Below are 10901 nucleotides of genomic sequence, written 5' to 3' on the forward strand. Positions count from 1 at the left end.
AAAAAATGGGGATAATTGTGCAGATGAATAGATTGCATCTGAAACAACAGTAGGAATAAATTTGTTGTTCATACAAACTAATAATGAACATAAAAACATAAATAACTCGTTAGTACAACTAACATCACGTTCAACATTAAGTTTGTATGTGAATTCTGATAAGAATGTAACTGGAATTGATTCTTTTGGACAGTCAATGATAGGTTGAACAACACCAATAATACGTAACTGTTCTTCACTGAAGAATTCGTCAAGTTTAAGTTTGCTTTCGATGTCTGATGGATGGATGCATCGTAAATCTAGAGGTAAAGAGAGGATATCATCTGGTTGAAGTTGATAAGCTTCAAGTTCGTAAATTTTGTAGTTTTTAAGTTCGAAATAGGATCGGTTGGACGCAGATTTGAATAAATCATAGACTTTGTGTGAAAGTTCGATAAATGAATCGTAGATATCGTATTGGTTTGTATGAAGTGCGATTTGAAGAAATAAATCGATAGAATTGACGTTCAGGTTAAGAAAGTATGGTGTTGACATGTTGATGATATATCTAAAATCGTAGTCTGTAGTGCCTTTGATTTGATTAACTAAGTGAATCAATGTAACAACGATTTCTTCGTAGTTATCACGATCACAGAGCATAATAGATATGAATGAGATGTGGTTTTTGCTGAATTTGTTCATGTGTAAGAAAATTGTTAAAAGTTGTGTTAAAGATTTTTGAGGAATTTGTGAAAATCCTTGTTTGTAATAGTATGTAAGACACATGTGTAATGAAAGAAGTATGGATTCGTTAAATTCGACGTATAAAGAAGTAACTAAAGAGTTGAAAAGAAGGAAAAAGTCATCGACAAATGAGTCATCTATAGGGGTCAATAGCCAACCAAATGCATTACAAATAAGACCAGCGACTGAATTCATACTAACTGAGATAGATAAAAATTGAGGTGAAAAAGTAAAGAGATTTTGTGTGTTTTGAATACGTGTGATGCACTCATATATGTTGTTTACATCGTATGAAATGAGTTGAAGATTTTTCTTAGGAATATTAGGAATATAAAATTTCATGTTTTCGATTTCAAGAAAATCATATGTCTTAGTGAAGAGATGGAGAGCTGATGAGAATCTATCGGCAATAGGTTCATCCCCTTCCGTCTTCAATATTGAAGTACCGGTCGAGGATCGCCGCATTCTCAAAAAATTGAACTTTTATTTTTCATGCATCATCTTTTTATATCAAACAGTATCTCATTCATAACATATAAATTTCTTATCATATATGGTAAAAAAGATCAATCTTTTAATATCTTCATCATATTCACATGATTTTTTATTATTGCCCACAGAATAGTCATGGAAATACAATTCCAGAAATGATAATCTCATCTTATCTCTTTCTTCAGAAATTAGCAAACGTTATCGAACAAACAAAAGTGAGAATCCTCAAATACTATATCATTTGTGATACATTACTTGTAGAAGCGTAAGCATGAAACAAGTATTTAGAATTAGAATAGAAAAAAATTTAGAAATTTGCATCTCAACTTGACTCTATCATTTGACCTAAATATTACTAATATTTTTGAAATAATCGAATTATTTACGAGATATGTTTATGAAACATTCAAGAGAAAAATTAAATGAAAGAAGAAATTCAAAAAAAAGTTTTTTCTTATTTTTACTTAGACATAAAATAAGTTCAAATGAAATTGGACTTGCTTCACAACTTCCTAATGCATGCAATGAAAGTGTAAGATCAAAAGAACAAACTTTCATTTCATTTGTATAAACTGAACCACTATAACCAGTACTTGCAGTCAAAACATCTCCAGTACAGTTTATAACTGTTATAATACCACCATTATATGCACTAAAAGTATTACTTGCTTTGTTTTTTAAGAAAATACATTCTGAAACAGTAACTTTTGAACAAAAAGAATGAATAAGACCTAAATAATAATTACTAGTTAAACATGAGTTGTTTCTGAATAAAGATTTTTTCACAAATGAATCAGGTGTAAAAAAATGATACATGCAAACATAATTTGATTCATAATTATCATTAGAAATGAAACAACAATAGTTAATATTAACTGGACTATTTAGAAAATAATAACCAGCATAGTCCCTACATCTTGTTTTAGTGTTGTTTGTAGAAATTAGACTTTGTAATCCGTAGTTATGATATATACTGGCACGTCCAGTGTAATCATGACCGCATTGATAGAGAGAAGTTAAATTTACAACATTTTTGTTTGTATTTGTTTTAACATATGTGTATGAATGTTTTCCATAGTCTTTTGTGTAGCATTTAAATGAACAGAATCGGTCTTGAACAATAGAACTAGAACATGAGAAGTAGATGCAGCCACCGTTGCTTGATGGGCGATTAATATTACTGTATGTGCAGATAGAATGAAGTAATTTGATAGAATCCTTTTCGCAATTAATAACATTGTCAGAAAAATCTTTGAAATCGGAAGAAAGTAAGAAAAAGTTTGAAGAAATAGTTGGTTTTTTGTTATCTGTGATATCAGTATAGTCTTGTGTTGGCTGGCCAAAGTATTCTTCCCATATGTCATTTGGAACTCCAGCCTCATTGAAAGCTAGAGTTGAGCAAAGATTTTGGAGAAAAAAATAATAAAAAAAATAGAGGAACTTCCCTTTTTTGTACATCGTTCTAGAGTTGAAATATCCTCCGAGAATGGTTTTCATAACTCTCACATACATACGTATAGGGATGCGACGGTTTTACGCCATGACCGTTTAAAAATAGAATAATACGCCATTTTTGGGGCCGAATGGCGGGTACGAAGTAGCCGCCATTCTGCCGAATAACAAAACAATACAAAATTATCGCCGTCCTTTTTTTTTCTTTCTTTCTTTCTTTTTTTTCCTCTCTCTCTTTCTTTTCTCTTTCCTCTTTTTACTCCTCTTTCTCTTTTCATCATTAAACGTAGAAAGATATATTAATATTATTTTAAAATTAAAAAAAAAGAAAGAAAGTATAATAAGTAATTATTTAGTTATCGATATATATATGTAAAGTGATAATCTGAGGATAATCTGAGGAGGAGTCTGAGGAGTAGACCGAGGAGTAGTTTGAGGAGTTTGATGATAATCTGAGGAGTTTGAGGAGTAGTCTGAGGAGTAGTTTGAGGAGTAGTCTGAGGAGTTTGAGGATAATCTGAGGAGTTTGAGGATAATCTGAGGAGTTGTCTGAGGAGTAGTTTCAGGAGTTATCTGAGGATAATTTGAGGAGTTTGAGGAGTAGTCTGAGGAGTTTGAGGATAATCTGAGGAGTTTGAGGAGTAGTCTGAGGATAATCTGAGGAGTTTGAGGATAATCTGAGGAGTTTGAGGATAATCTGAGGAGTTTGAGGATAATCTGAGGAGGAGTCTGAGGATTAGACTGAGGAGTAGTTTGAGGAGTAGTTTGAGGAGTAGTCTGAGGGGTTTGAGGATAATCTGAAGAGGAGTCTGAAGATTAGACTGAGGAGTTTGAGGAGTAGTCTGAGGATAATCTGAGGAGTTTGAGGATAATCTGAGCATAATCTGAGGAGGAGTCTGAGGATTAGACCGAGGAGTAGTTTGAGGAGTAGTCTGAGGATAATCTGAGGAGGAGTCTGAGGATTAGACTGAGGAGTAGTTTGAGGATAATCTGAGGAGTAGTTTCAGGAGTAGTCTGAGGACTAGTCTCAGGACTAGTCTGATGAGGAGGACTCTAAGGAGTAGTCTGAAGAGTAGTCTCAGGAGGAAGATCTGAGGAGGAGTCTTATGAGGAAGATCTGAGGAGTAGTCTGATGAGGAGGGGTCTAAGGAGTAGTCTGAGGATGATGAGTAATCTGATAAGGAGTAGTCTGAGGATGATCTGAGGATAACCTGATGACTAGTCTAGGAGTGGTCTAATAAAAATGTAAAATATTTTCAAAGAAAAAATTCTATGAATTTTATATTTTAATTCTTAGCATTATACTGAATAAAATAAACATAAATATCAAAATTTGAAATTGAAGACGCCAAAAAATTGATAATCCACATTCAATATTTTGTAAGTGGCGTACTTTTTGAATACTCGCCATACGCCTTGGAGTTCTCAATTTTGAATTCGCCTTTATTTGGGCGACCTCAGAAAAATACGCCATTAAGAAAATATTGTATGAGATTTTAAATTTGAACACGCTCTACCTTAAGGAATTAAATTTATTAAGATATATTTATATATAATAAACGATTACTTAAAAAAGTATTTCATCGCTTATGTAAGTTTCAAAAAAATCACGAAAATAAAAAAATCAAGATTAAAATTTTATTTTTAATTTTTGAATTTCTCAAATGGCGAAATTTTTGGGCGAACAAAAAAAATGTACGCCCGGTCAAATGGCGTGTTTAACGCATCCCTACATACGTATATCTGAGGAAAAGATAGTCGAGCAAAAATTACGCTAATATTCCAAGGAAATAAAAATTAATCGATTAAGAATGCCAATTATCAAACTTCAAATCCGCAAAATATGTTCACATTTCAAACATCGTCACACATACTTCTTATTAACTTTAACTACGTTTCTCAGCAACAAATAACTTTTCGAATTCTATGTGATTATGAATCAAATCGATACTAAAAGCTCTTTCCACTGCGAAATTAATGACCAGAGCGATGTTTTGTCTAATATTCAAATTCAGTAGAAAGCGGACAAAAAGAAACTACTCAACACAAATGGATAAACTCACAGAAGTTTGTTTATCTCACCGTAGTTGATATTGTTATTACGCTTTCTTTAAATTTCTGATTTTAATATTTATCATTTAATTATTACATTCTCTTTTTTTCAATTTTATCATTTGTTTAATTAGTTCCCTGTCTTTTCAATTTTATCATTGGTTTAATTTATTTTCCTTCTTTTCATATTTATCATTGATCTATGACATTTTCTTTCTTTTCATATTTATCATTTATTTATGACATTTTATTTCATTTCATATTTATCATTTATCTATCTCATTCTCTTTCTTATCATATTTATCATTAATTTATGAAATTTTCATTCTTTTTATATTCATCATTGTTTGATATAATTTTAATTCATTTCATATCTACCATTGTTTTATAACATTCTCTCTATATTAGTGAATGCCTCCTTAGTATTGCAATCGAAAAGAATTTAATTGAAATTGTCAAATTCTTAGTTGAACATGGCGCTGATGTTAACATGAAACTTATTCTTTTTCTTTTCATATTCATAATTGTCTTACAAATTTCTATTTCTTTTCATATTTATCATTGTTTTATTACATTTTCTTTCTTTTCATATTTATCATTGTTTTATGAAATTCTCTTTCTTTTCATATTTATCATTGTTTTATGAAATTTTCTTTCTTTTCATATTTATCATTGTTTTATGAAATTCTCTTTCTCTTCATATTTATCATTGTTTTATGAAATTCTTTCGATATTAATAAATGCCCCCTTAGTATTGCAATCGAAAAGAATTCAATTGAAATTGTCAAATTCTTAGTTGAACATGGCGCTGTTAACAAGGAACAGATTCTCTTTCTTTTCGCATTTATCAATATCTTTTAAAATTATCTTTATTTTCAAGTTTAGCATTACTTTATTAAATTTTCATTCTTTTCATATTTATTATTGTTTTATAACGTTCTCTCTAACTTAATTAATGCCCTCTTTAGTTAAGCGCATTTATAAGATTATCTAATATTTTTTTCCAATCGCGTGATTCTATCACGCATTATTTTATAATAAACATTCCATAATTTAATATTTTACTTTATTATCACACTCAAATTTGAATCATCTTTCAATTATTTCGAAAATAATATAATCTTATTATTGGATGTTGAATTATTTGCGGATATTCCTTCAAATTCAATTTGTGTATGATTTGGGCATTTAAAAATCTGCCCGCGAAAAGGAGTTAAAAATGTGTGGATTTCTGTTTTTTGCATTTTAACATGTGAGTATAAACAAATAAGGATACAAATGGACAAGTGAAAGTTTTATTGAACGTGCAGTCATGTGATATATTAACGAGTGTTTTTTACATGCATCAAGAGATCCATTGGATCTCTTGTATAGCAAATACTAATAAAGGTCGAAGTTGAAAATGAATTCGAAACATATCCAGAGATATCATTTGCCGGCATAGATATCTTAGAGAGCACCTACACTTGGCATTCAAACTCCCATTCATTCGGGTTATTTTAGAGTGAAAAAGAGTAAAAAAGACGATCAAAACACTCTCAATTTCCCACTTTTTAACTTTTTTTTCCCATTCTAGAATGATCCATTCATTCCATAATTTTATTAACATTTCTCATTTTTTAAACAGACACAAATTTTTGAAGCTGGTATTATTTTACTTCATTCTTCAATTCAAATTTTCTAACTTGATTTGTGGGTAAATTTAGAAATTTCAATTTGCAAATTGAAAATTCAAATATTCTTTATTCATTATGTCGATAATTTTACAAATAATCTTTGATAAATTTAAAAATTAAAGTAAAATTATTAAATTGAATACAATAAATGAAGAGATTCATTTTTTACAACCTCATGAAGAGTATTTAAAATGAGAAGTCCCACTGTTTCTTCACTATTATATTGTCCTACAGCATGAATAACTATTTTTTTCAAAATTCAAGAAGAATCTGAACTTTCGATTGCAACATTAATAAGAAATTCTGCTGTTTCTTGATGGTTTGAGATTAATGACAATTCAAGAGCTGTGCGATTTTCAATATCTGTCGAACTGACATCTGCGCCATGCATAATAAGAAATTCTACCATGTCTTTGTAATTATTTAATGCGGCATAATGAAGTGGAGTACGCCCCTTGTGATCTTTTTCATTAATATTTGCTTGATACACAATCAGAAGTTGGGCTATATCGATTCTATTATTATAAACTGCAAGATGAAGAGCTGTTCTTCCAGTATCATCTTTTGCATTGATATTGGCATTTGTTCGAAGAATTATTATTGTTTCTCTATGTTGATTCATTACAGCAATATGAAGAGCTGTTTGGCCGTTTATATTTTTAATGTTGATGTCGGCATTATTTGAAATCAGAAGATCTACAACTTCATTGTTATTATTTTGAACTGCATGATGAAGTGCCGTATATCCATTGTTGTCTTTCAAATTTATATCGATGGCTTCAGCTTTAATAAGAAGTATTGCTATTTCTTTCAAATTTTTTGATTGCATATTGAATAGCTGTTAGACCAGAACTATCTTTCGCATTGACATCTGCATTATTTAATATAAGCAATTCTGAAACTTCATATTTTTCATTTTGTACAGCCAAATGAAGTGCTGTTTGTCCAAAGTTATTTTTTGCATTGATATTGACATTATTTGAAATAAGGATTTCTGCTGTTTCTTTACTATTATTTTTTGCTGCTTCATGAAGAGGAGTTTGTCCAAAGTTATCTTTTGCATTGATATTGACATTATTTGAAATAAGGATTTCTGCTGATTCTTTACAATTTCGAATTGCAGCATAGTGAAGTGGAGTACTTCCAATTTCATCTTTTGCTTCGATATTGGCGTGTTTTGAAATAAACAATTCAACAGTATCTTTGCAATTAAAATATGCAGCACAGTGAAGTGGACTTCTTCCATTTGCGTCTTTTGCTTCGATATCGACATGATAATTAATGATAAACTCTGCTATTTCTTTACTATTATTCCGTGCAGCAGCATGAAGAACGGTTTCTTCATTTTTATCTTTTGCTTTAATATCAGCTCCTGCTGAAATTAGTAGTTCTGCTGTTTCTTTACTGTTTCCAATGGCTGCATAATGAAGAGCAGTTCTTCCCAAATTAGTTTTATCTTTATCAACATTTTTGATGTGCGAAATAAGAAGTGCTGCAGTTTCAATACAATTATTTACTGCTGCGAAATGAAGTGGAGTGCAACCATTATTATCCTTTATATGTATATCTGCACCACTTTTGACAAGTAGGCGCGTGGCATTTAAAGCATTATAATTTGCTGTATAGTGAAGAGCTGTCCACCCATTTTCATTTTTTTCATTGATATTTGCACCATGCGAAAGAAGAAGTTGAACAATATCAATAAAATCTCCCCATGCTGCAAAATGGAGAGCAGTATTTCCTTTGAATCCAATTGCATGTTGATTGATGTTTGGATGTTTTAATAAGAAATATTGACAAAGAGGTAAATAATGGAAACATGTTGAATACGGAAAACATGCATTGAGATTTTTTGTTTCATTATAATACATGCAGTATGCTTGAACATTTTCATGTCCGATACAAGATTCTAAATGAATTTCAATGTGGTATTCATTTACTAAATGCATAATAAAGTCTGGGTTTCGTGAAATAATTGCATATTCCATACTTCGATTATCCGGTTTGAAATTCTTTAAACATTCATTAATTATCTCTATATTTCCACCTAAATAAGAAAATGCAAGACAATAACTGGTGATGTTTTCTGATTTGAATTCTGTTCTCAAAAATTTGAAACAATTAACCGCACCATGATAACAACATAACTCAAGATATGAATACCCACCTTCATTCTCTGGGTAAAAATCGCTTTTAAGCTTATGGTCAATATTAAATTCTTCTTCTTGTGTGCGAGAAATAAATGATCGTATGTCATCATCCATAATTGCACGATAAATTGTATGTGGTACATGAATATCAATTGAAATATTTTGTTTTTCATATTCAATAAATTTTATTGGATGATGTCCACTTAAAGTAAACTTGAATTCCTTGTAAAAAAAGTAATCAAAAATATCTGAAATATGCGTAACTCTTTTGGGACGATATTCTTGATAAATTTTAAAGAACAATGACCAACAAGATCTAATGTAACGATTTTGATAGACAAACTCATTAGAAATCCTTTGCATGATCTCAACTGGCGAAATTCTCAGTATTCCAAAGCATCGTACTTTGATAAATTCGAAAATTTTGTTGATTTCATCATCATCAAGTGTTTGAATCTTGTATATTGCATCGTAAGCAGCAAAGAAATCATTTGAAATCTTCATCAGCTCTCTAAATGCATGCTGGTCATCCTGAGGTTCCATATTCAACAATTATGACAATTTTTGAAGAAAAAATAAAATTGAATTAGAAATCCCATTCATTATTCAATTATTTTTGAAAGTGTTTCCAAAATCTTTGAGAATAATTACATAATAAAACAATGCCAATCATTTTTCTTAAAGAGCATTCTGAAGTTTCCATTATGAGATAAAAAATGTAAATAGCTCCTTACATGGAAGGAATACATGAAGGGTTACATTTTGCTTAGATCAAGATCACAAATAATTAATAATAATTTTTATTTTCAAAAAGGTACTTTTAATCGGCCAAAAATTGAAAACGAATATATTTACAGTTTTTTCAATGAGCCGCCTCAAAAATTGAATTACATCCAATTTAATTGAGGCTAAAAATTGAAAATTCTAAAAGTATTTCATCATATGACGGAAATAAAATAAAAATATTTACATATTTAGTCATACTATTTAGAAAGCCTCGCAATATAATACAAATAAAATGAAGATTGAAAAAAAAAATTATATCTTATGATGACCTTTTTGGGAGTAACTTTTTCAGTGAATCGTTGAACGCCATTCATTCTCATATCATGTCCTCTCAACATCCAATATATTGTACTTTTTATTGCCATAAATACTTCATTCATTGGATATAGATACTTAAAGATAATCGAATCAAAATGCGATATGTAAATGATATATTAAGGATGTATCAATCTACTCAATGTGTAATTTCTAAAATCAACGCATAAATAATGCAAAAACATGATATTTCAATATAAAAATCATATTTTGAGTTTTGTTTTATTTGACTTCGAGATATTTTCACAGACAAAATGTTTAGAAGTCATGTTTAATGAAAAATAAGAACAATTTAGTTTATATTGCCAATTAAAACACTGGAATCAGAAGTAAATTGACAAATATTTGTATATTACTTCATTCTCAACACATATATACTCACTTCGTATTTTGATCTTTTCAACAATTTATAGATAAATCACAGATAGCAAAAAACTGTTCTTTGAAATTATAATGAAAAATACAATTTATATTAAAAAAATAAAAAGATAATAAATATAAAATACAATTATTGTATTGAATGCATATGTTTTCGATAGTAAATCTCCAGTGAAATTACAATGAAATGATTCGCTACATTCAATAAAATAGATTACTCTATTTCAGAATTCTGCATTTGTCACTTTTGACTGTAATTTTCCAATTTTCTATAACAATGAAATTTATCTGTTATCATTAATCATATTTTCTGAATTTGAACTTTTCAATAATTTATAGATAAATCACAGATAACAAAAACCATTCTTTGTAATTATAATGAAAAATACAATTTATATGAAATAAAATAAAAAAGATATACATGAAATATAAATAAATATAATAATATCTAAACAAATAAAGAAAAAGCAGAAAATGGGATGATATTCAACGCCCCATGAGCGCTGAAAGTGTAAAAACTCTTGTTAGAAAGCCAAATGCAGCACGATTGGATGCAAATATCATTCTGGAAATTGAATATTCGGCATTCAATCTCTGATTTATTGATGTTGAATGGGAAATATGCCAATGAATTGTTTCCGAATGCACCAAAAACATCGGCGTCAAAAATTTTCTCACTGGTTTTTCGTCTATCAATCCCAGCTCATTATATACGCAACCAATCAAAAATCTGATATGGGAGTCCAAGGCTAACTTTTTGTTGTCTACCTAATAAAAGAGGAAGCAGCATTAGTGAGAATAATCGCAAATATTCAATTTAAATTATCTTTTTATTCTTAATTTAAAGTGACAAAAAGAATAAAAAACCTATTCTAAG

At 29.6% G+C, this 10901-nt stretch overlaps 3 protein-coding genes across 3 annotated transcripts, besides 1 other annotated feature; all 3 read right to left on the reverse strand.

The window, feature by feature from the left end:
• Positions 1–3030: 3030 nt before the first annotated feature.
• TVAGG3_0648280 (uncharacterized protein) lies at positions 3031–3899 on the reverse strand (the record flags this gene model as incomplete). The annotated part of the gene is made up of 1 exon (XM_001298186.1): positions 3237–3548. One exon carries the CDS (start codon positions 3546–3548, stop codon positions 3237–3239), a length of 312 nt encoding a protein of 103 aa, XP_001298187.1.
• Positions 3900–6524: 2625 nt separating this feature from the next.
• Positions 6525–6562: a mobile genetic element.
• Positions 6563–6654: 92 nt separating this feature from the next.
• Positions 6655–7017, reverse strand: TVAGG3_0648300 (cyclin-dependent kinase inhibitor 2C-related family; the record flags this gene model as incomplete). Its single annotated transcript, XM_001295283.1, has 1 exon — positions 6655–7017. One exon carries the CDS (start codon positions 7015–7017, stop codon positions 6655–6657), a length of 363 nt encoding a protein of 120 aa, XP_001295284.1.
• A 163-nt stretch (positions 7018–7180) lies between these two features.
• TVAGG3_0648310 (cyclin-dependent kinase inhibitor 2C-related family) lies at positions 7181–8383 on the reverse strand (the record flags this gene model as incomplete). Its single annotated transcript, XM_001295284.2, has 1 exon — positions 7181–8383. The coding sequence occupies one exon, from the start codon at positions 8381–8383 to the stop codon at positions 7181–7183; it is 1203 nt and encodes a 400-aa protein (XP_001295285.2).
• Between the last annotated feature and the right edge of the window lie 2518 nt (positions 8384–10901).

This window comes from Trichomonas vaginalis, chromosome III (assembly GCF_026262505.1).
Source record: "Trichomonas vaginalis G3 chromosome III, whole genome shotgun sequence".
Classification (NCBI taxonomy): Eukaryota; Parabasalia; order Trichomonadida; family Trichomonadidae; genus Trichomonas; species Trichomonas vaginalis.